At 41.4% G+C, this 26285-nt stretch overlaps 1 protein-coding gene across 2 annotated transcripts in view; it reads right to left on the minus strand.

Annotated features, from left to right (window-relative positions):
* UNC5CL (unc-5 family C-terminal like) overlaps window positions 1–26285 on the minus strand; it is a 185231-nt gene that overhangs the window by 139468 nt on the left and 19478 nt on the right. The window contains exons 3-9 of one of the 2 annotated variants that reach the window (XM_072642014.1): window positions 25858–26158; window positions 17324–17586; window positions 16263–16364; window positions 15874–15944; window positions 13732–13832; window positions 13421–13534; window positions 9229–10179 (exon numbers count right to left, since the gene is read on the minus strand). In XM_072642014.1, coding sequence (XP_072498115.1) covers window positions 9942–10179; window positions 13421–13534; window positions 13732–13832; window positions 15874–15944; window positions 16263–16364; window positions 17324–17586; window positions 25858–26158 — 1190 coding nt within the window. In that variant the 3' untranslated portion in view covers window positions 9229–9941. Of the gene's footprint in view, window positions 1–9228; window positions 10180–13420; window positions 13535–13731; window positions 13833–15873; window positions 15945–16262; window positions 16365–17323; window positions 17587–25857; window positions 26159–26285 lie in introns of those variants that run through there. The other variant, XM_072642015.1, reaches the window with a different exon arrangement.

Consider the following 26285-nt stretch of genomic DNA (forward strand, 5'->3'; position numbering starts at 1 on the left):
ATTGTTGTACTTCAGTTCCTTCTCAGTAAATATCCCTTTTTAAAAATTAGTTGATTATTGGTTAATCAACATTGGAGAGATGTTAACTGGTAACTGATATTGTAAAGCACACTGATGGGGGCTTGCTTGAGTGATAATACTAGAAAACTACCTCCAGTTCTTCAAAGTTACTCTGTGGAGGGAGACAGTCAATCACCCTCTTCCAGTGTTTGTGAACTGTGGGATGTGGGTGTGTGTTCATCCTTCATTGCCCGAAGAAGACCATACAATCAGAGAAATAATGACATAATTTGTGCTTGACTTTGTTTTTTGAGTGAGGGAGGGCTATGCAGGTCACCAGCCTCACTTCTCCTCCAGAGCCATCTGAATCCAGTGACCAGATATTCATCAGGATGACTGGAGATGACCCAGGATGAGGCAATTGGGGTTAAGTGACTTGCCCAAGGTCACACGGCTAGTGAGTGTCAAATGTCTAAGGCGAGATTTGAACTCAGGTCCTCCTGACTCCTGCACTGGTGCTTTATCCACTGCACAACCTAGCTGCCTGAACTTGGGATAAAGAGCTCAGAAAGAACACTATACCTTACTGAAATGGCTAGATCTAAAATCACTCCACAATGGCCAAGACCTGTTTTTCAAGCCTTATCATTCTCAACTTCTGCAACTTTTGTCCCTGTTGACCACCCTTCCCTATGAGGCACTCTTTCTTACATTGGTATCTAATTCTCCTGGTTCTCCTTCTGTTCTCCTATTTGTTCTTTGTCAATCTCCTTCCCTGGTTCCTCATTCTCTTCCCTTAATTTGGGTGTTCACCCAGCATTTGGACCAACTTCTTTATTAATACATTCTCTCCTTTTGCAGTTTTCTCTACCATAATTTCAACTACTATTTCCATGCTGATGATTCACAAATCTATTATCCCTAGCCCTGATCAGAAGTGGCTCTGGCTAGAGCACTGAAGCCTGAGGTCACAAGATCCAAGTTCAGATCTAGCCTAACTAACTGCGTGACCCCGAGCAACTCATTTAGCCTCTGTCTGCCTCAGTTTCTTCAGCTATAAAATGGGGATAGCAATAGCCCATGAAGTATTGTGAGGATTAAATGAGATCTTTGTTGCTGCTTGCTGTTTATCCTTCATTCTTGAAAAGGACCATGACAGGGAAGTAATGCCATGACACACAAGTGAATTGGATTTAAGTGAGGGAGGGTTGTGCAAAGTCACCAGCCTCACTTCTCTTCTGGAGCCATCTGGGTTGAGTGGTCAGATATGGGCCAGAATAACTGGAGATGATCCAGGATGCAGTGGAGGACCTTGGTCTTTAAAAGGTCTTTGTTTGACTGAGGCAGTGCCCATTCAGCTTTGTAAAACCCTTAGCACAGTACCTGGCACATAATAGGTGTTTAATAAATGTTTGTTTCCTTTCTTTCTGACCTTTCTTCTGATCTCCAGATCAGCACCTTCAATTTCCTATAGGATATTTCCTCCTGGATATCCTAATGCTGCCTCCTCAAACTCTACATGTCCAAAACTGAGCTCATTATCTTTTCCCTTAAACCTGCCTTTCCTTCTGACTTTACTATTTATGCCCTTGGCACCATTCACTCTGTCTCCTATCTTTGTAATCTCGAGATTAATTTTGACTCTTACCTCTCATATCCAATTAAATACCAAAGCCTGCCAATTCTACCTCTGTACTCTCTCTTACATTTGTTTCTTCCTCTCTGTTTCCATTAATACCAGCCCAGCACAGATCCTATGCTTCACTGAGCTGGATGATTTAATTTACCTCTATATAGATGCTCCCACCTTCCTCCTCTCATCTGCTTGGTCTCCTCTTCATATCCCTACCAGAATAATATTTCCTGTGCATTGATCTGGACGTGTCACTCATCTGATCAAAAATCTTCACCAGTTCCATTATGTCTACTGAACTCAGGAGGATCTCCTTCCTTCCCCTAATGCCCCAGATCCTTCTGCCTGGCATTCAGTGCCCGTAGTTAAGTTTTCCCCTTGGGCCTCACACTGCACCATTTTGAAACTTTGAAATGCACTTGGATCTATTCCGTTGCTTTGCATGGGCATACTTGACTCTAGAGGCAGCAGGAATCAAAGACTATACCAGTAGAGTTTCGAATCTTGGAAAATCTTACCAAGATGGAAAAGCTTCTAGGATGAAACCCAGTGTCACATCCAAGGGACAACCTAAGTTCAGAAAGGTTCCCTGCAGGGTTTAGCTGCAGGGTAGTGAATTAGGGTTGGGGGAAGCACAGAAACTCTCAAAGATCATCTACCATTGTTGTGAAGAACATGGTTGGAAAGAGCACCATGTTCTTCTATTGTCCCTAGCCCTGGGGAGTGATGTACTTATCATATAATGTTGTGTAATGCAGTTGTCTGCATATCTTATGCCCCTCCTTGACTGTAAACTCAATGAGGATAGAGGGACATATAATTCTAAACTTTATATCTCCCCCACTGCTCATCACAGTGATCTGCACACAGTAGGTGATTAATTAAATGTAGAATGAATTAATGAAATTGAAGTTTCAAGGTCCTTCACCATCTGACCCAATCTAACTTTAAACCTTATGGACATCTATTCCTCCTCCAAAAATTTCTATTCCAACCAAGTAGTTTATTCACTGTTCTCCAAGATAGCATGAAAGTTCCTACCTCTATTCATCTGCTTATGTTGTTGCCCTCATCTGGAATGACTAGTCTTCTCCCTTTCAGTTGTACTCCACTCAGTCTCCCAACTGCCTATTCCTCTCCCATCCCTCATTATTTCCAGCTTCCTTCAAGTATCATCTAATCTGACTTCTCCTGTGAAACCTGACCAACCCCTAGGGATGCTTTCCATAGCACTGATTGGGTATACCACTTCCTGGGAACTTAGCACACCATTTTGTATGCTAACTGTCTTCTGTTCTTTATGTCTTCTCCACTTGGCCAGGCAGCAGACTTCTTGAGAGGAGAGACCGTATAGTATAGATGTCACACACTGTTGTACACATAGTGAATGCTTCATAAATATCAACTGATCAATCAAGTATGAGAGGAAGGGAAATAAGGAAGTGCCATCAAATGTGGGTCCAGTGATAGTGGAAGTCAGAAGGAAGGGTCTAGGTGGAGGAATCAGTCTTTATAAGAACAAGAGGAGAAAGTGTGTAATGACACTGAAAAGATGTGACTGATGGAGATGGAAGGTAACAAGATCAAGAAATATGCCCTGATAGTTTTTGAAGGTGGAAAAAGCAAAATCTATAGTATTATTAGTTTGAATGAATTAAGAGCCAATATTCAATGTCGGGCTAATGTTCAGCATTAACCAATGTGGTTAAAATGAAATATTCACCTTAAGCTAATACCCACTTAATGTCTGAATCCAGCTTAGATTTCCTGATTAGCTTAGCAAATTAGCCTATTCAGCAGTACCCAGACTCTCCAACTAATGTTGATATTAACCTCTTTTTGAAAATGGTGCACCACAATTGTAAGGAAAAAAAGAAATCAGGAGACTGAAGAAAAATGGGAAGAAAAGATTGCAAGTATCAGAAAAATTTTTAAGAGGACAATATGCCATATTCAATACCCTGAAAAAATGTCTATTGGATGAATAAACAAATGCACATAATAGGTGCTTAGTCAACATCTGTTGAATAAATGAGTACGCCTGAATAAAGCAGTGTAGATGATGAATGAGGATGAATGGAAAAATAAATAGAAGACCCAGAATAAAACCAAAATGCTTTTGGCAGCCATTCTGAGGGATATGCATATAGGGGAAAACCTATGGCTGCCATTTAGTTAGAGAAGACAGCATAGATGAGTAATAGATCGTAGGCATTCATAAGGGTTACTGATAATTAGAAGGGAGCATCTTACACTGTCACTTTCCACACAAACTCACAGCATAGATCAGGGACAGGCAACTGTAAATTCATAGTCTCAACACATTGCTGGAAACCTCAGGAGGGGCAAGCTGCTTAGTCTCCTCCTCTTGCCTGGTTCTGATGTTATAGACTTTGCCCAGCTGATTAGGTTTCTGGAAATTGCTGTGGTTGTCAGATAACTGAAAGAGGAAGGGAAGAAACTGGGAAATAAAGTAACTTTATGATTCCTTGCTCTAAAGTCCCTAACCCCTCAAGTTGTCCTCCTTATATTGCCTGACTGCCTCAAGCCAGCCAGATAGAGAATGCTGAGTATATATGATGTTTGCACTCCAGGTCCCAGTTTAAACAAGGAAGAGAAGAAGAAGGAAACAAGCACCTACTATATGCTGGCATAGTGCTAAGTGCTCCATAAATATCATCTCATTTGATCCTCATAACGACCCAGAGCTAGGTGCTGTTATGATCTCCACTTTACAGACCTTGTCCAGGCTCGCACAGCTAGCAAGTATCTGAGACTGAATTTCAATTCATGTCTTCCTGACTCCAGGACCCATGCTCTATGCAAACATGAGACCAGTAGGGACCATAGAAATAATCTAAACCAATCCTGTCATTTTGCAGATGAGGCAGCTGAGGCCCAGGGAAGTGAAACGATTTGGCCAAGATCACATGGCTAGTTAATGAGAGAATATGAATTAGAACTTTCTGTCTCCTGACTCCCATTTCAGAATCCTGTCCACTACAATTAAGGACTAAACTATGGAAAATGTTGAAGCACTTCTATCAGTATCTGTTAGAATGCACACTAGATTCAGGATTTCCTTGGTATAGGGACATGTCAGATAAGAAAACTCCTCCTACCCATGTAACTTGGCACCTTCTCCATAGCCTACAGTTTTAGAGAATCACCTAGAGCCCTGACGAATGAGGTGACTTACCCAGGATCAACCAGTATCTATCAGAGATGAGATTTGAACCCAGGCCTCTCTGACTAGGAAACCAGCTCTCTATCCACTTTATCATACCTCTCAAATATCTGTCATTTTATTATATTATTGCAGCATACCTTGTTGTACTTCCTACCAATGGCTAAGTGCTGATACATGATTGGTACTGATTTTTTAAAACTGTATTTGATAAGGAATGCTCTCATTCTGCTAATTTCTACCTTGATGTCTCTTCATGGAATTAAAGGGACCTTCTGTTATTAAAGGATATGGTAGCAGAACCCCAGATTTTTAACAGATCTTGCAGAACCCAATGGCTCTATCTACAGTCCCAGGGAGGGCTATATATCTTTTATCCAAGGCCCTACTTTTGGTGTCATTTATTTGTTTCAGTCACGTTTGACTCTTCATTACCCCATTTAGGGTTTTTTTTTTTTTAACAAAGATCCTGGAGTAATTTGCCATTTCCTTCTCCAGCTCATTTTACAGATGAGGAAACTGAGACAAAAAGGGTTAAGTGACTTACTCAGGGTCACCAAGCTAGTGTCTGAGGCCAGATTTGAGCTCACGAAGATGAGTCTATGCACTATACCACCTAGCTGTCCCAAGGGCCTACTCAATTAAGTATATCATCAGCTTAGTAATTTTTTTTTGGCTATGGCAGCTAATGAAGTGTGGGGCTAGTGAAAGGGTGGATGTAAGAGATATTTCACATAACTGTAACATTTTAGCATCAGTAAAGAGCTAGGAGAGCTAATCCAACTTCCTATTTGGCAGACTCCTTCTGTCTACTACCTTGGTGCTCGCACCAGAGACCACACCCTAGAAGACCATGGTTTTCTTCTGTGGTAACTTCTGCCTTGGGGTCTCTGACTCCTAATTAGTGATTTCCTGTACCGGACCACTACTTCAGGAGACCTCCTACAACCATACTTCATTGGACTCCCTATGCTTGGTCCACCTCCTCCTCAGCTTCTCCAATTACCTTGCTGCCAAGTGAGAAACCTTTCTCAACTTTCTCACAGGCCAGACCAAAGTGCCTCTCACGGACCACTGCTCCCCTGTGTGTGTTGTCTTCAACGTAAGAGTGAATTATCTTCAGTTCTAATTCCATTAGAATTTAAGATCCTTGAGAGCAGGGACTGTCTTTGGTTTTTGTATGTATAGCTCCAGCATTTGGTACAGAGTAAGAGCTTAATAAATGCTTCATCACTGATTCATTTTACAGATTGGAAAACTGAGGAATCTAGAGCCAGGAGAAAGGATGTCACTTCCTCAAAGTCGTATAGATAATTAAAAGCATAGGTAAGTCCTTTCGGTTCTTTTGGCCACAGTAACTAAAATATGCAGTGGTAGGATCACAGATCTGTTACTGCTGTTTTTGATAATTCAGATAAATAATAGGCAATATTTATATAGCACTTTAAAATTTGTGATATCATATAATTTAACCCTACGAGGTTGGTGGATTTAGATGAAGACATTAAGAGATTAAGTGACTTGCCCAGGGTCACATGGCTTTTTAGCATCAGAGGTAGGATATGAAATCAGATCTTCCTGACTCCACATCCTATTTTCTCTCTCCCCCATTATCCAGCTGGGTAAGTATGGATTGTCTAGGGTAGGCCAGCACAACATATGGACTGTCTGTGAAAGAATTTGGGGCGGCCCGTGAAAAATGTAGAGGATGTAAAAGAAAGTAAAGATGTAATGAGTACTTTATCCTTGCTCAGCTTAAACTCCTTGCACTAGTCACTATTGTGGCCATCATGTAATTTGGCAGGTGGGTTGCCACCGCGCACTCTTTCCTGTTTGTCACATGATCCATGGCAACCAACAATTATCAGTCTGTCTGTAGTCTGAGGGGAGCGATTTCATGTTAAATAAAAATCTTAAGTAATAAGTGTAATTAATTGATATTAATCAAAATTTCCCTTTTTTAAAAATATGGTTTATTTGCAAAGCAGTTTCACCACTAATTATACCTTTACTTGGAAAGTAAACTGCTAAAAACCTGTGTCCCAATGAAGTTTAGTGTATTTTAATTTTTGCCCCTAGCTACTGTCAAGCTGTGAAGTCTGATCTAGGGCTAGGCCTTCCAGGTCTAGCTTACCATACAGTGATAACCCAAGCTCCCATGCCTCTCTTCCAGGGCACTTGGGAACCTGCTTTGGAGCTTTAGGCTGAGCTCAGAGGTATCTCAATCCTCTCTTAAACACTCGCAGAGGATCCACTCAGTGACCTCAAAAGATTATGATTGACTCAGAAAACTGGGAAAACACTGATGGACAAGTTTTATCTGGGTTGGAGAATTAAGGGGTTGGTAGCCAGGGAAGGAGAGGGTGGAGTCTTAGCCTTCCTTGGGCATCTTGCCTAGCATTTCCCTGGAAGGTGGTTGTGATGTTTTGTTTTGTTTTTTCAGTCACCACCTTCTCTTCTCTGCCTTCCTCTCTGGAGATTTAAGCAGCCATACGCTGACAATAATCAGTCATTGAGAGGGTGGGGGAACAAACATTGAGTAATGGCTTATTCTGGTAGGTAGCAAAGGAAAGGGTAGAAAGGAGAAAAGTTGATAGAGTTTATAAATCTCTACGTACCCAACAATGTCCCAAACAGCCTCCAGGAGTGCCAAGGAAACAGTTCCTCACTCCTCAGTGAATTCTCCATATAGATAGAAAGGAAAGAGAGAGATACTGATTTTTCTTGAAGGACATCATCAGAGTAGCAAGGAATTTTTACACTTCCAATTTTGCTCCACCTAATTGATCTAACCAACAAAATGTAGCTGAACACCAAGTGGGCTTGAAAGTCCCATGCAAGACAGCCCTGTGACATGACTTTTAATTGGCTGAGAGATTTCTGAGAGAGGAGAAGAAGAAAGAGAGAAAAGGGGCAGACTTTGAATGATGACTAAGGGAATCTGAGAGCCATAAACCCGTGGGAAGGAGCCTGCATCTCCAAACATCCCTTAATTCCCAGCCCCTAAGTCCCCAGAAATTGCTAAGAGCTGAATATACTGGTGTGATTGTGTTATGCCCAGGTGAGCTGAGATTTCTTCTTACTTCTGAGTTGCTGAGCCCTGATATTTTTGTATATTCTGTCCCCTAAACTAATCATATGGCTTCCCCTTTTCTGTTTGTTTTGATAAATATGTTTACTCCATATCTGTGATTAACTTTTGTGAAATTAAAGTTAGGTAGGGAGGGGAAGTTAAACCTGCTGAGTTTACATTAATTTACCTTCCAGGTCTGAGTGCAACTACTTCCCCCCGGAACAACAATAGAAAATAGCTTTTATTCTGGCCCTTCCTCACCCCATCAAAAAAAAAGAATCTTACTCCTAGACTTCAGAAATCTAACAGATAATGGCTACACATGATTTCTAGGTACAGATTAACTCCTAGTCCCCACAAAGTTAGAACTCTAAACTCCCCAAAACTAGGGATAGGGCATTCCATTTCAATCTTTTTATTCATGGGCTGCTCAATCCTATTTTATACAGTCCCACATTTGTCATGAACATACAAATATTTGAAAGGAAACATCATTTTGTTTTATTCATGTACAAAGGAAAGCCAAACCATTTGTTGCCAAAGAGATGTTTTGCCTCTCCTTGGCCAATTCAGTACCCATTAGGCCATAAGTATTACCAGTACTAGATTGAATTCATTCCATAGCCAGAGACATATATCTTTTTATCCTATCCTTTTTTCTTAACCCCTTCTAAGCCACTTTAGAGGTATGATTGAAATATCTACCCATACCTCATTTTTTTCTAAATAGCTTTTTGGGAACCTTGACACACAAATACTATCTGCTGGGAATTTAGAAAGACAGAAAAATTGAGACAAGGAGATAGGCACAGGTAAGAAAGGAGAAACACTGAGGGGAATGGCTCTAAATCCATAATGCAATGATAAGTGGATTAGATATCATGACCTTAAACTTCCCTCCCATTTCTATCATTCTGATCAAGAGGTACAGAGATTGAAAGCTATGGAAAGATGGAATAGAAATAGTTGGAGGAAGGTGAGGTCTGGGCTCTGGATCTTCTCCTGTCTCCTCTTCCTTCACCTTCACTATCAGGGTGGTCCTCTCACACTAACCCAAACATGTCACACTCAATCTTGCCCCCACACCTTTGACCATGTTTTTATGACTTGCCTAGAATTTCTTCTGCTTTTCTCTCCCCTTGTTCTAATCCTACTTCACCCCTTTTCAAGGCCTGGCTCAAATTCTGCCTTCTCCAAGAAGCCTCCATGAACTACTTTATTCCCACACCAACTAGTCCTCTGAACTCAGTGTTAATTGTCTGTACTTGTAGAATTTGCTGTGGTTTCAATCCTGTTGGCCTCACCATCTCAACCAGAATCAAAAGTTCCAGAAGGGCAGAGGCTCAATTTTCTGTTTTTATTATGTTCTCCCACATAATGCCCGGCACAATGTTGGCTAGATATTAAATACTGAAAAAAAAAATGCAATTGATTTCAGTCCTCTCAATAGGACATCACCTGGACCAGTTCCATAAACTCTTCAGATCTCAGTTTCCTCATGTGTAAAATGAAAGAGTAGGGTGAGGTGATCTCTGAGGTGCCTTCCACTCCTAATAGTCCAGGGACTGATGAGACTTAGAGGATTCCAGGCAGACTTCTGTTATCTGCACTCTGCTGCTGATGAGAAGATAAGGTCTGCAGAGAAGAATTTGGCCAATCCTAAAAGATCTTCATACCCCAGTTGTTGCTTCCCTCCAGTCTTTCCCTGATTTTGGTGGTTATCTATCCACAGATAGTAGAAACATAAGGTGAAAGGTGGGGTGCAAGGAGGGCAGCTTTCCTTTGCAGTCCCCTTCCAAGGTCAGAGGGCAGTCAATGAGTGACTAGGAAAGAGCTGGTACCTCCTGCCAAAGGTATACTGATGCTAGGCCCAGGACCAACCTGTTGGTGGTAGACATCTCACTTACTCCATGATGCCCAAAGGAAAAAGTATCCAGATCTCCAACCTAAAGCCCCTGGAGAAGGGGATTCTGGAAGCAGAGCAAGGCTTTCCCAAGCCTTGTCCATCCCTGCAAACCTAGGAAAGGTGGTATAGATATTGTCTTGGCTCAAAGTTTCACATCTAGCTCCAGGTCTTCACCAAACCTAGTTTTGTGGGAAATGACTGGAGTGCTCAATGGTGTTGGACGTTGGCCCTGAGAGCTGTTAATGTACACTTGGATGGCTGAGGCACAGTCCAGTCTCTCCATGGATGTCATGCGGTAGTGAAGTTCCTGGAGGCTCCCATTCTGCTCCTCAAACAGCTCCAGGACAGCAGCTGCTGGACTTCGCTGGCAGGACAGAAACCTGCCCGGGGGGAACAGGAGTCAGTGGATTCTAGGAGAGGTTTCAAGTCTTGATCCCAGTCCCTTGTTCTTCCTCTCACTACACCCTCTCAGAGAAGCGACTGCCTCCCAGCTTTAACTCTGTGGAATCCTATCTCTGACATTACCTGTGTGACCCTGGGCAAGTCATTTAACCTCTCAAGGCCTCAGTTTCCTCATCTGTAAAATGAGGGATCTGTACTACGTGGCCTCTCAAGTTCTTTCTGGCTCTCAGTTAATAAGCCTATGGCATAACTGCCAAATACAGGATAGAAGGCTGAATTCAGAATCCAGAAGAGCTGGATTTAAGTCACACCCTTGACTCTTACTGTCTATGTGGGACCCTGAGTAGTTCCCTCTGAGAATCTGTTTCCTCTTCTGTGAAATAATAACATCTCACAGGATTGCTCAAAAGCTCAAATGGACGTAAAGTGCTTTGTAAAACTAAAAAGAATATGTACTTATGACTCAGCTGTTTTTTGTTATTGTCATCTCATTCAATAAGCATTAATTAAGTACCTGTTTGCCAGGTTCTGTGATAGATATGAGGATTCAAAATGTATAGAGAGATATAGATATATAGATAGATAGATAGATAGATAGATAGATAGATAGATAGATAGATAGATAGATAGACAGACAGACAGACAGACAGACAGATAGATAGACAGACAGACAGACAGATAGAATGACAGACAGATAAGTCCTCAATGTCAAGGAACTTAGATTCATCATTACAGACCATGATTACCTGTGTGTGTATATAAAATATATAAGTATGTGTGTATGTGTGTATGCTAGGTTTGAGGATTCAAAGATTATATAAATATGTGTGTACATATGTATAGACATGTAAATGGATGGATATAGATAGATACATATATACATACATAATGCATACATATGTGTGTATATGTGTATGTATGTATATATATAAAATAGTCTCTGACTTCAAAGAACTTAGATGCATCATTGCAGGTCATCATTATCTGTGTGTATACATATAAAATATATGTGTGTGTGTGTGTGTGTTGCTAGGTTTGAGAATTCAAAGATTATATAGATATGTACATATATATGTATAGAGAGATATATAGATGGATGGATATAGATACATATATACACACATATACATACATATGTGTGTATGTATGTATATGTGTGTATATACAATAGTCTCTAACTTTAAGGCACTTCGATTCATCAGTACAGGTCATCATTACCTGTCACATAAGCCCCCAATACTGACATTTCATCCTTTGAGCTGGTGTCATAGACTGGAAGGAACTCTGGACTGGCAATCAGAAGAACTAGGACCTAGACCAGAGTCTACTTCCTTTCTCTGGTCTTTATTCTCCCTCATTCATTGTAAAATGAAGGCTCTTACCTAGAATACCTCTAAATCTCCCTCCACTTCTAAAATGCTATGATTATATTAAATACAGCAATAACAATAACAGCTAACATGTATATAGCACTTGGTGGAGCATTTTATGAATATTATCTATTGGCTCCTCATAACAAACCTGGGAGATAGGGGCTGTTATCATCCTCATTTTACAGATGAGGAAACAGAGGCATGGCAAGTTTATGTGACTTGAATCAAGCAGCTAGTAAGTGTCTGAGGCTAGATTTGAATTCAGATCTTCCTGAATCTAAGTCTAACAGAGTTCTAGTCACTGGCCACCTATCTATCTCTTCTCCATTCCCAGTGCTACAACACTGGTCCAAATCCTCATCACCTCAGAGAGTCACAGGTTTAGAACTGAAAAGAGACCATAAAAATTCATTTAAACCAATCACTTTATCATATAGATAAAGAAACTGGGGGCCAAAGAGGGAGAGTGACTTTTTCAAGGTCTATCTGGACTATTATAATGGTTTCCCTGCCTTTGAGTTTTCTCTCTCTCTCAATTCCTCTAAAAGAGTCATCAGATAGACTACTAAAAGTCATCATTTTAGGAAAACTACTTCTTAAAAATTTTTTTCATTATATTACTCTCTTGCTCAACAGTCCTCCATGGCTCCCTATTTGACTACAAAATCAAGTCTTTTGTCTGGAGTTCAATAGCATCTGTGATCCTCAATTGTGCCTTAATGCTTTTTCAGTTTTGTCTTCTAGGACTTCTCAGAATGAACATGTTCCCTCTAGTCAGGCTGGTCTCATTATTGTCCTTACATATGCCACACTTACTCCGACTTCAATGCTTATCTGATGGTGGTGGCTGAAGCAACTGACTTAAAGTCAGCATTTGAACCCAGGTCTCTCCTACTTCAGACACTTACTAGCTTGGCTGTCACATATAAGTCACTTAATATCTAAGAGCCTCAGTTTCCCACCTGCAAAATGGGCAAAATAATATCCCAACCACATTACAAGGCTAGTGTGAGGATGTCTTGAGATAGCGTTAGGCTTATGAAGAACTTTCACAAGGATGATGTAAATGTTATCACCCATGCTCCAGACCTCACTCAAGCTCAAGCCCTTCCTTCTCCATGAAGCTCTTCCTGAGCACTTGAGTTTACAATGCCCTCTTGCCTCTTTGGTCTCCCAGTATGATTATAAATAATCCCTTGTGATTCAGCACTTGACCCTTCTCTGTGTATTTGTTACAGAATCATGAAAGATCAGAGTTGGAAGAAGACACTTCAGGGGCCATGTCATCCAGTTGTAACCATGGATCCTTTAAATGGGATTTCTTGCTCAGAAACTGTCTCATTCCTAGAAAAGAAACACCCCCAACTTGGACCTGGGACTCAGTTGTCCCCTCAAATTAACTGAAAGTTCCCAGAGGATAGCGTCAATATTTTCTATTTATATTTTCAAAGATTTATAGATCAAGAGGTGAAATGAACCTCTCAGTCTATAGTTGAGAAAATTGAGACACAAAGAAGTTAAGTGATTTGCCCAAGGGCTTATGTTAGAGGTAGCATTTTAATCCAGATCTTCTTACTCCAGAGCCAGTATTCTTTCCACTGAACACATTGCCTCAAGGGTGCCTGGCCCAAGGATGGATATATTAGATGCTCTGGAGAGTTTTTGTGATTAGCTAATCAATTTGCCCTTTGGCAGGGCAAGGGGCAAATAGCAGAAAGGAGGGAACACCAATGACCAATCACACCTCCAGGTGATGTGCCTAGGTTCAAAAATGTATTCCCTCCAGTTCCAGCCACCTCCTCATTCTCATTCCTAGATGACGCTGCTTCCACAACCTTCACCGTACCTGATCTTCATGCCACACAGTCCTAGAAGGTATGCCAGCTTGCGCCAGTCATTGCCTGTGATGCTGCTTGGCTCCAGTAGCATCTGCAGCTGCTCAAAGAGCTCTGGAGGTAGCCTGAGGGAAAAGACATGAAGCTGTTGGGGTAAGGGGAGAGGAAGGATGGCAGAGAATCCTAGATCAAGTTGTTGACTCCTCCCCCATAATTAGCACAGCAACTCTCCCCATCATTCCTGGGGAAGTTATAAGGGGCAGGCTGAGACAGAAACTCTAAATTGGCATCCTAGGTATTTCCCACCAGTCTCCTGCCTCACCTGTTGCATGGGATAGGTCGGGATACTGGTGGTGGCACTGCCCAGCTTTCTTCCTCTGATGCCTGGAATCTCAGGATTTCCATGTACTTGGTCTCCAAGCCCTGAGTCAGGAGAGGGGTAGAAAACATGGGGAAACAGAGAACAGAGCTTAGAAATCCTGACAAGGAACCTCCTGAGGAAAGGATTCTGGGAAGATGGAAGACTCAGAAAATTTCAAGCTTTCCAGATTTCCTCCACAAACATGACAAAGTAGCAACTCAGGCCTAACATAGAGAGGTAAATATAAACAAGAGCAGGAGGAGAACAGTGGTCCTCCTGGGACAATTGTGGAAGAAGAGAAGGAAAATCCAGGACTGAGGTTTGGTCCCCATAAAGAGTAAACATCTCTGGGTTATTTCCTCTGAAACAAGTGGTGAGCCCTGGGACTAGCTGGATTGGGAGGTAACCTTAGCCTAGCCATAGGAACTTTCACATCTGAGCTGGGGTAGATTGAGAAAAACTCTGCTGATAAGGAACACTAGCCCCATCTGTGTTGTGGAGACACAGCCCTGGGTGACAAGGAATCAGCATACACCCAGTGAGTGCAGAAGCAGTGGAGTCACTGACTGTGGACACTTATAGGGGAGCAGAATTCTTGGTTTTGTTTCCAAGCCAAAGGGGAGAACTGAAGGAAGATCTGAAGCCAGAGGCACCATCCCCCGTACCCCAGGACAAGAGGTTATTACAAAAACTGAATCGCTACAAAAGAAAAAAAATGAGCAGGCAAAGGAAAAAGAATCTAACCATAGAAAGTTACTAAGGGAATAGAGAAGACTGGGGTTCATCTTTAGAGAAGGATACTGAAGCAAAAAAAGCCTCTACTACCTGAAAGAATAACATTAAATGGTCACCTATCCAAAAAGAATTCATAGAAGAACTTTAAAAAGACTTTTAAAATCAAATGAGAGAGATTCAGAAAAAAAATCTAAAAATACCAAGAAGATTATGAAAAGAAAGTCAACCAAGTGGAAAAGGAGACCTAGAATCTTAAGTAAAAAAATAACTCTTTGAAAATCAGAATTGGGCAAGGAGAAGCCAGTGAAGTTATAAGAGACCAAGAATAAAATATAAAGAATGAACAAATAAAAGAGAATGTGAAACATCTCATAAGAAAAACAACTGATCTGAAGAACAGATCAAGGAGAGAAAATACAAGAATAACAGAAACCTCCTGAAGCTAGACCCTGATGGAATTCTCATGCTCATCCTTCCCCCTTTCCCAGCCCTGGTCCCATCATGCCAAAAGAGGCAAGCAGCCCAACACCTCTTCCTCTATGCTCTCCTCTTCCTAGGAGTGTAGAGGGTATTTGGCAGGTAGAGGAGAGGAGAGTTCTCTGACAGCCAGCAGGTTCATTGCCCCTATAAGAGGTGAGAGGCAAAGACTGATTCATACACTTTCAGATATCAAGGAAATAATCAATTGGGAGCCAGTGAATGTCTGACTGAGGGAAGGGAGCTCAAATTTCTTTATCTCATTCACACACACACACACAACCAACTCAATTCCCTGCCTCAAGATCCCAGGCTGAACTCTTAGGGGAATCCCTTCCATCTTTGCCTCCTTTTCCCTGACAATTCTTATTTCCCTCTCAGATCCAGATTAAACTCCTACCTGAAGTTCTAAGTTATGTCAAAACATAGAGACTCATACCATTATACCTGATGGACGTAGAGGCACTTGAAAATGTGAAGCCCTAAGCTACAGCTTGTTTAGCTTGGCCTAAAATCTAACCCTGCTCCTACACATTTCATATCCTCTGCTGAAATCCCACTCAGTGTTTCTAATATCTACTACCATCTCTCCAATCTCTTTATACTCTTCTTTTCTAAAGATAAGTGGCATCTTCTCTTTGACTTAAAAAGTCAACCTGGAAAGGAAGTATAATCCCACCCTATGGTTTGGTAAGGGTAATTAAGTGTTTTATAAACTCTCTTGCTAGTCTTCAGGGCTTGTGGACAAGAAATCATTCAAAGACTCTATCTCCATTTGCTTAATTATGTTAACAAAAGCACATTCACTCTGCTCTCTATTTCCCCAAATTCCTTAGTCCCATAGGTTTCCCATTTCCTTTTCCCTAACAACACTATTTCCTTGGTACTCACACTCTGGAAGGTGTGCATAGTGACAATAATCTCATTGGTCAGTGCGGAGTTATCTTCATCCTCATTGGTTCCTAAGGAAACAGAGGAAGCAACAGGTGAGAAAATGAATGAGGGCCAAAGTGGATGGATGAGGAGGATAGTAGAAGATCCTACCTTCCTTACCCTCCCTACCCTCCTCTATTCTTGCTTTCCAGCTCCTAGGAGGACCAGGCTCTGAAGGGTTTCTTCTAGGGACCTGGGACAAGAGAATCCATGGGCCTGTCTATTTTCCTGCCTTATAAAATCCTACTGTATTTCTCTGCTGATGTAATTGCGGCTCAGTGGCTTCAGGACCCTTTTATATCTACTGGAAATGATGAAGAAGGGAAAGGAATGGGCTTTTGGGTTACCTGCTTTTTTCTTGAAGCAAAAGGAGCGGAAGGGGCACTTTCCATGCCAAATGTGGAGGTAGGGTACAATCTGGCAGCTGCTGTCATCCACATTTTCCCAGCCTGAGTTTGGGGGATGCAGAGGAGAGCAGGTCACTCTGTGAGGAAGGGTTGAGTTGGGATGGAGGGCATGTGTGTCTATATGCATACACACACACACACACACACACACACACATACACAAACATTCCTCAACTACTATCTATAGCTCCTTCAAATTATTCATTAGAAGAGAAAAAAGACCAGGGATTCCTAGGTCCTAACATCAACCCCATCCTTCGTTTGGAAAAGCAGAGAGAGAGACAAAGAGAGAGAGAGAGACAGAGCAAGAAACACATACACATACAGAATCAGTTGACCCTTATATCCTTTTCAAGCTGGCCCTTCCAAGTCCTTTTTCACCAAAGTCAGGAGAGACAATAAGGGGGGACAGGAGTGGGAAGAAATAGGCAAAATTCGGTGGCAAATAGAAGAAAGGTTGGTTGACCCTTATTGAAGCTGCCACCTTTTAAGACCCAGAAAAATATCCTGAAAATGGAGAACATGGGGTTTCCCATCAGGGGTATTTTTATGCCCCAAGATTAGATTCCCTTATAATAAATCTCTTTATCCCGGAAGGCAACATATGCTCATCTTTCTCCTGCTCTCTCCAGCTTTCCTCCAGTGTCTACTCATTTATCTTCATGTTCCCATCATGTTTATCAGTCTCCTTACTACCACCCCATACTTAGTATCCACAATACCCTTAAAGGATCACAGAACTGAGATGTTCTATAATAATATAGTATGACAATCTTAGTAATAATCTAATCCAATCCCTTCATTTTATAGAGGGAAATTGAAAAATGTAAACTGGCTTGCCTAAGGTTAGAGTAATAATAAGTAGCAGAGTCAGGATTAGAACCTGGGACCTTTCCTCTGAATCAAGAACATTTTATACTGTTACCAGGGCTTGCTCTCTCAATGGCTCACTGTCAGTGCTGCCTGACTTCATATCACTGCTCTCTTCTTTCTGTCCTTACCTTCAGAGATGTACTTGAGTTTCAGATACTGGTCCCCTTGAGTCCCCATGAAGTCAAAGAGTTGGCAGGGCCCACGGAGGCGCCCTCCGTAGGGCTCCTCATTTGTCACTGCCCACTGCAGGGCACAGGGTGTGTTGTTGAGGAAGTAGACACGCAGTTGCAGGTGTGACTGTCCTGGTACCAGGGCTGAGCAGAATACAGCTAGCTGCAACCACTTTCGGGCATCATACTCATTGGGAGCCTCCAACACGCAGGTATAGAGACTAAAGAGGTAAGGGAAAAGATGGGCACATCTATGTTGTTTGGATAGCAGTAGCCACAGGAGGAGGGATGAGGAGGAATGTTGGGGGCAGGTGAGGAAGTGAGCATCTGTGACAAGGCAGGCAAAAGAACACAGGCAGGAGGCAGCATATCTCAGATCCAGATCCAGCTGGTGAAAGAGACAAGGAGATTGTTGGAATTGTCTCTGGATTTGGAGTCCAGGAACGTGGGTTTGAGGCCCCACATTGGCCACTAAACTGGCCATGTGACTTTGGAAAGAAATTCAAACTTAGTTTCCTCTTCTATAAAATGAGGGAGCTAGACTAAACGATCTGTCTCTAAGGTCATTTCCAGATCTAGCATTGTGTGCTAGAGTAAAGGAGTCCCAACCTTGCTATGACTGTGAGGATTGAGAAAGAATGGGAAGGAGGAAGTAAGACTTGGAGGAGACCAAGGAGGAGGGAGTGTCAGGAAGGACCATGCTGGAAAGGAGTAACTCATGAAAAGCTGGAAGTCTGTTCATCCATATGGGGAGGAGAGGGTCATGTGTGCTCAGCTAGTTCCTCCAGTGAGGTGGAGAACAACACCACTACGTCACTGAGAAAGAGGAAGAGAAGTAGGAACCAGAGAGAGAATAAGGCAGGTAAAAGGAGTGAGGAGACAGACTCTTCTGGACAGAAAGATTAGAAATAGAGGGGAAGACAGTTCCAGGAAAATAGACAGATAAGGATGAGAGATGGGGGATAGGGTAGCACACAGGGAGTGACTGTGGACGTAAATAGGCAAGAGCTAAATATGTTCATGTATTTGTTAATTATAATCAACTAAAAAAATCATCATTGCTTTAAGGAATCAACACCGAATTATGAGTTATTTTGTATAACTCCAACAGTTCATTATATTAATACAACAGGTAAGTCACTAGAGAGTTAGTGTGATATAGCAGCATTGAGTTTAGAGTTAGGAAACATCTGGGTTCTAATCCCAACTCTGATACTTAAACTAACTGTGTAACTACAGAAAATTTGTTCAACCTCTTGGAGCTTCAATTTCCTGTTCTGTAAAATGGGGATAATACCTCTAGCATTCGCCTCACAGGGCTATTGGAGATCCATATGTGATATGGTCTTTTAAACGGCTTTGCAAAAACTTAGAACAATATAAATGCCAGTTCTATTTGCTAATAATAACCACAAGCACATATGCATACTCCATTACATGTTATATAATAGATACACATATGTTATGTAGATTTATATATCATATAGATAGATAAATTATGTATTCTTCTTTGGTGTCCTTCATTCTCAAAGAGGACCAAAATGTCATCATTGTATTAGAGTCAAAGTACATAGAGTGTGTCTGACTGTGGCTGATCAGACCAATGCAACCTTAAAAGCCTCTAGCACAGGTCAGGCACAAAGAGTCCATATGAATATTTGGAGTGGAGATGTCTCTAAATTTGCACATCTCATGATTCATTTGAGCTACTGCAAATCTGCTTTGCTCATAGAGTGCAGTACCTTCTTTGATGCAACCATGCCATGCTAGGCAGTCCTATGTCTCACAATTGATTCCAAAGTTCTTCCAGGAGACCTTAAGAGTGTTCTTGTATTGCTTCTTCTTCTCACTTCCATGTGAGTGTGTAAGTTCTCAGTAAAATAGTCTTTTAGGCAAACATACTTTTGGCATTCAAACATGGCCAATCCATCAGAGTTGAGCTCTGTGCAGTAGAGTTTTAACACCTGGCAGTTCAGCTTGAGAAAGAACTTCAGCGTCCAGTACCTTATTTTGCCAGGTGATCTTCAGAATCTTCCTAAGATAATTCAAATGGAAGTGATTCAATTTCCTGGCATGGCGCTGGTAGACTGTCCAGGTTTTACAGGCATACAACAATGAGGTCAGCACAATGGCTCTACAGATCTTCAGTTCGGGAAGCAATCTACCACCTCTTCTCTTCCATACTTTCCTTCAGAGCCTCCCAAACACAGAGCTTGTTCTAGCAATGCATGTGTCAACCTCATCATCTATGTGTACATCCCTGGAAAGTATACTGCCAAGGTAAGCGAACTTATCCATGGTACTGAGAATTTCTCCATTTGCTATAACCAATGGTTCCACATATGGATGGTGTGGTGCTAGCTGATGGAGAACCTCTGTTTTCTTGGTATTAATTGTTAGGCCAAAATTAACAAAAGCATCAGAGAATCAATCCATATTTTGTTGTACCCCAACTCAAAGACTAACTGCATTAGTCATTTGTGAACAAAAAGCAATGTTATCAACTCTCCCTCCACTTTAGTCTTGGCTTGTAGCCTCTTCAGGTTAAATAATTTATTGTCAATTCAGCAATTGCCATTTTTGTCTTTGTTGAAGGTATCCAACAACATTACAGAAAACATCATACTAAAAAGCATAGGAGCAAGCACACAGCCCTGCTTCACTCCAGTAGTGACTGAGAAAGCATGAGAGCACTGTCTATTATCCAGAGCCTTGGCAAGTATGCCATTGTGAAACTAATGTACAGTACTGATGGACTTCTCCAGGCAATACAATTTTGCCATGATTTTCCAGAAGCCCTCATGACTGACAGTATCAAAGGCCTTGGGCAGACTGATGAATGTTGTGTACAGGCCTCTGCTCTGCTCCTGGCATTCTTCCTGGAGTTGTCTAGCAGCAAACATCATATCAACAATTTCTTGGCCCTTTCTGAACATGACCACCTTCAAAGTGAAGGGTTAGCCTATTAGGAAGGACTCTATAAGAATCTTGTCAGCAATGACTGAGACACTCCACCTATGAATGTCGCAGGACAACCTATTTCACTTTTCTTTATAGAGATGGACAATAGAGGCATGCTTGAACTCCTAGGGAATAACCTCCTCTTACCATATAACACAGAAAATTTCAATCAGCTTTTGTATGAGCAGTGGATCCCCTGCCTTGTAAATCTCAGCTGGAATAGAATCAGTCCCAGGTGCTTTGCAACACAAGAGGAGCTGAATAGAATTCAGAATGTCTTCTTTATTTGGAAATTTGGCTAGAGAGGGATTGACTTCAACTTGAAGTATATAGTCAATGGCCTCAGCACTGACTGATGACAGTCTGTTGAGAATGCTATAGAAGTGTTCAGCCCATCTTTCCAGGATCATATCTTTATTGTTAATCAATGGGCACAATCAGCACTGAGTAGTTGAAATGTACCATAGGTCTTTGGCCCATAAATAGCCTTTAGGGCATCATAAATGTACTTTGGATTATTACTATCAGCAAAAAACTTATTTTCACCTGCCTTCTCACTGAGCCAAGAATCCTGCATCTCTCTAAACTTCACTTGCACTTTACTTTTGATGGAGTTAAATACTGCCTGCTTAAAGATAGATGAACTATCTTACTGGTAAATCTTGTAGAGTTCTCAGTTTTCATCTAGAAGTTTCTGAGTTTCTCCATCATTTTCATCACACTAGTCTTGATGTTTGTAAGTATTCTGGCCCAGATGAATAAATGCAGTGCTGTACACCAAATCTCTGAAAGCTGCCCACTCTTTTTTCCACTCCACTGGTGCCAGCTGTGTGTTGGCTCAGCTTTCCCCTCAAGTTGGCAACAAAGTGTTGACACTCAGAAGAGAGCTCTAATCTATTGATGTTAAATCTTCTGATAGTCATCTTGCCTTGAATCTGTTGCTTTTGTTGTATGTGAATGTTTAGCTTAGAGAGAATAAGTCTATGATCAGTCCAGCACCCTGTGCCACACATTACCTACATCACTCTCGCATCTTGTTTGTTCCTTTTCCTTACAATAACATAGTCTATTAAATGCTAAAGTTCACTACAAGGGTACATCCAGGAAGTTTTATTATGTTTTGGTAAATGGAAGACAGTGTTAGTGATGAGAACATCACGAGATACACAAGTCTTCAGTAGTAACTGCCCTTTGTTGTTGCTGTTTCTGACTCCATTCTTCCCAAGGACTCCCTGCCATGTCCGATAGTCTGTCCTTACCCTAGCATTAAAGTCATTCAGAATTATAAGCTTGTCCCTTTTGGCACATTGATGATGACGGTCTCCAGGTCTTCATAAAACTTTTCTTTGAATATCAGGGGGCAGAGCCAAGATGACAGAGTAGAAGCAAGGACCTGCTACAGCTCTCCCCCCAAACTCCTCAAAACACCTGTAAAAATGAATCTAAGCAAATTCTATAGCAGCAGAAGTCATAAAATGACATGCTGAAGCAAATTCCCAGCCCAAGAAAATCTATAAGGTCAACAGGAAGGGTCTATTGCACCAGGCTGACAGCAGCAGGCAGTTTCACATGGACCATGCCAGCTCAGACTGACTGGGAATAGACCTTAGGGGACTGAATTGCTGGCGGCTGCTGTGGATTCCAGACTTTTCAACCCACAAACACTAAAGACAGCCTCAAAAGTCAGTGGGAAGGGTCTCTTACCTGGCTGAGAAGGGAGCTTGGTCCCTCCTCAGCCCCAGTCCTGGCACCTGCCCCAACCCAGGGCAGCTGCAGTCACTGCTGAAGCAGAGGCTGCTTCTGGAGCCCTTCACTTAACAAAACTCAGGTCAGCTTTGTTAAGTCAGGTAACTGGATGGAAAAATGAGCAAATGGGGTAAAATAAATAGACTATAGCTTCTTACTTTCTTGGTGAAGAGATGTTTTCTTATGTCATTGGTGATGAGGAAGATCAAAACACACATCCAGAAGAAGACAACAAAGCCAAAACTCCTACATTCAATGCCTCTAAGAAAAATATGAATCAGTCTCAGGCTGTGGAGGAGCTCAAAAAAGATTTTGAAAATCAAGGAATAGAAATAGAGCAAATATTGGGAAGAGAAATGAAAGTGATGCAAGAAAATCATGAAAAATGAGTCAATAGTTTGCTAAAGGAAAGCCAAAAAATGCTGAAGAAAATAGCAACTTTAAAATTAGACTAACTCAAATGGCAAAAGAAGTCCAAAAGCTCACTGAAGAAAAAAATTATTTAAAAATTAGAATATAGAAAATGGAAGCTAGTGACTTTATGAGAAATCAATAAATTATAAAACAAAACCAAAAGAATGAAAAAATAACAGACATTGTGAAGTATCTCATTGGAAAACAACTGACCTGGAAAATGGATCCAGGAGAGATAATTTAAAAATTATTGAACTACCTGAAAGCCATGATCTAAAAAGAGCCTAGACATCATCTTTCAAGAAATTATCAAGGAAAACTGCCCTGATATTCTAAAACCAGAAAGTAAAATAGAAATGGAAAGAATCCACCAATCACCTCCTGAAAGAGATCCCTTTTAGGAAAATTACTAGGAATATTGTAACCAAATTCCAGAGTTCACAAGTCGAGAAAATATTACAAGCAGCCAGAAAGAAACAATTCAAGTATTGTGGAAACACAATTAGGATAGCACAGGACTTAGCAGCTTCTACACTAACAGATCACAGAGCTTGGAATATGATATTCCAGAGGTCAAAGGAGATAGGATTAAAACTAAGAATCACCTACCCATCAAAATAGAGTATAATACTTCAGGGAAAAAAATAGAACTTCAATGAAATAGAGGACTTTCAAGCTTTTTTGCTGAAAAGACCAGAGTTGAACAGAAAATTTGACTTTCAAACACAAGAATCAAGAGAAGCATGAAAGAGTAAACAGGAAAGAAAAACCATAAGTGGCTTATTGAAGTTGAACTATTTACATTCCTACATGGAAAGATGATATTTGTAACTCATGAGACCTTTCTCAGTATGAAGATAGTTGAAGGGTATATATGTATATGTGTGTGTGTGTGTGTGTGTATGGGTGGGTGTGGGTGTGTGGGTGTGTATATACACACACACACACACACACACATATGTATATATGTATACATGCATATATGTGTATGTGTGTGTATACATATGTGGGGGGGCACAGGGTAAGCTAAATATGAAGGGATGATATCTAAAAAAGAAAATTAAGTGTTGAGAGGAATGTACTGGGGGAAAAAGAAAGGGAGAGGTAGAATGTAGTAAATCATCTCTCATAAAAGAGGGAAGAAAAAGCCTTTTACAATGGAGGGGAAGAAGTGTAAGGTGAGAAGAAATAAGTGAGCCTTCCTTTCATCAGATTTGGCTTCAGGAAGGAACAACATACACACTCAATTGGATATGGAAGTTTATCTTACCCTACAGGAAAGCAGCAGAGAAGGGGATAAGAGGAGGGGGGGAATAATAGAAGGGATGGCAGATTGGGGAAAGGGGTAATCAGAAGCAAACACTTTGGGAGAGGGACAGGTCAAAGGAGAGAACTGAATAAATGGAAGGAGGGACAGAATAGAGGGAAATATAGTTAGTCTTTCACAATATCACTGTTATGAAAGCTTTAAAAATGAATGTTTTGATATGCAATTAGAAAGTAAGATATATAAGCAATGGGGTATAGAAATCTATCTTACCCTATAGGAAAATAGAAGGGAAGGAGATGGGGGTGGGGGGAGTGATACAAAAGAGGGCAGATTGGAGGAAAGGGCAATCAGAATACATGCTGTCCTGGGGTGGGGGTAAGGGGAAGATGGGGAGAAAATCTGAAATTTAAAATTTTGTGGAAGTGAATGTTGAAAACTGAAAATAAATAAATCTATATGAACTGGATATATAGGTTTGGGAGTCATTGACAGAGGTAATTGTTCAATTCTTGGGAGCTGATGAGATTACCAAGAAGAGTGTAGAAATTGATGAATAAAGGGTTCAAGACAGAACCTTTTGCAAGACGTACAAACTTAGATTACTTTTGATTGCAAAACCTATACCAGCTTCACAGCACTCTTCATCACTGTGGCTACTCCAGAAAAATGTGTATCCAGCTCCAATTCTGGTAAGCTGGTCTACATTTGCTAGCCTTGTTTCACTCAGGGTTGCTATTTGGATGTGATACCTGCTGAATTTTCTTACAATAAGAGCTGTTCATATTTCAGGTCAACTGGATTTCCTGTTGCCCATAAGTATGTGCACATTCCATGTGCTGATGGTAAGTGGAATCATCTTCAAAAAATTTTTGTACTTTTTTGTGTGTTTCAAGTGCAGGATGGGATCCCTGTCTGCTATAGCAAGCAGGTCAGGGTTGGATAAAGCAGATAACTTTTAAGGCATCTTTTTCTAGCCCTTTCCTTATGCCATGAGGTGAGCAGCACAATCCTTTAAAAAAAAAAAAAGAAAAGAAAGGCTGCTCAGACACTTAGGTACCTGAGGAATCCCACTGCTGTTTCAGTCTAATGAGAAGAAGACCCTATGTCCTGGACTGCCTGTGTGCAGGGTTGTGACTACAGCTCCCAATGTACATGAACCTGTAGCTGCATCACTTGCCTGTTACCACAGGACTTTGAGGTAAATAAAAGTGGTAAAATGGTATGAGTGATGTCCTTTGACTTGTGCATAAATTGGATTTAAGTGAGGCAGAGAGTTGTCTGCCTCACTTGCTCCTCTAGAGAGAGAATTTACCACTTCTCTGTGAGGTTAGTTAAGAATGAGAAACTATTTACATATACAAAATTCATGCCTCTGCATGAATGAATGAATGTTTCTATGTCTATGGGTATGCCTATGGGTACATGTTAGGACTAATGAAGCTTCTTACTCCCCTACATGTACTCTTTGATCCAGTGACACTGGCCTCCCAGCTCTTCCACACACCAGAAACTCCATTTCTCAGCTCCAGGTATTCTCTCTGGTTGTTCCCCATGCCTGGATGGCTCTCCATCCTCAGTTCCACCTACTGGCTTTTCTGACTTCCTTTAAGTGTCTATTACAAGCCCAATTCCTTCAGAAAGTCTTTCCCATTCCCTCTTAATTCTAGTGCCTTCCTTCTCTTAATTATCCTGCCCTAGAATTTGTTTGCTTGTTGTCTCTTGCATTAAATTATAAGCTTCCCTGAGGGCAAGGACTTTCTTTTGCTTCTTTTTGGATCACCGGTACTTAATGCACTGCCTGGCACATTGCAGATACTTAACAAATGTTTATTGGCTACTTGGTTGATCTCCATTAGCTAATAAATCTTCATAAATTCAAATTCTGAATCCATCAGTAGTTTGTCCTAACCTCTCCCTTCTCCAAACTGATATACCACGTGTCTCAAAAGTCTTCCTGCAGTGTTAAGCCTTAATAGCTAAAAATAACACTACGACTTTTGAGGTAATCTGTTTTGAGTAACTGTCCAAATTCTTAGGGGCATAGTTAATTTGACAAGGGGAGGAAGTAAAAGGAATAGATGGGGCAGCTAACCAACCCTACCTGAAGTGGGAGAGGGGGATTCGACACTCATCTCTGGAAGTATGAGTCCCAGGCTGTCCCAGGGGCTTCCACATCTTGGCATCGAGCAGGGCAGTGTTGCTGGTGTAGATACAGGCATGGCTGGAGTTCTGGGCACAGTGTTTGAATGTAAGAGTGCAGGGCTTCAAGAAGGAGGTTCCATGGGGGCTGCAGGCCACTACAGGGCTTACCAAAGCCTGGGTACTCAACAGTGATGGGGCATCGGACAGGTCCCACACCAGAGTCAGGGACACTTGCTCCCGACGTCCCAGAGCTACTGCCCCTAGAAAAGGGAAACGTGGAGAAGAAGAGTCATCAAGGGCAGAAGTGGAGGGCAAAGTTAAAGCCAGGTGGAATCAAGGTGGGGCTCAGTTATACTAGGAGGAAGGCACGGAGGTGTCAAGGGTCAC

Source organism: Notamacropus eugenii, chromosome 2 (assembly GCF_028372415.1).
Source record: "Notamacropus eugenii isolate mMacEug1 chromosome 2, mMacEug1.pri_v2, whole genome shotgun sequence".
In the NCBI taxonomy this organism is placed as follows: Eukaryota; Metazoa; Chordata; class Mammalia; order Diprotodontia; family Macropodidae; genus Notamacropus; species Notamacropus eugenii.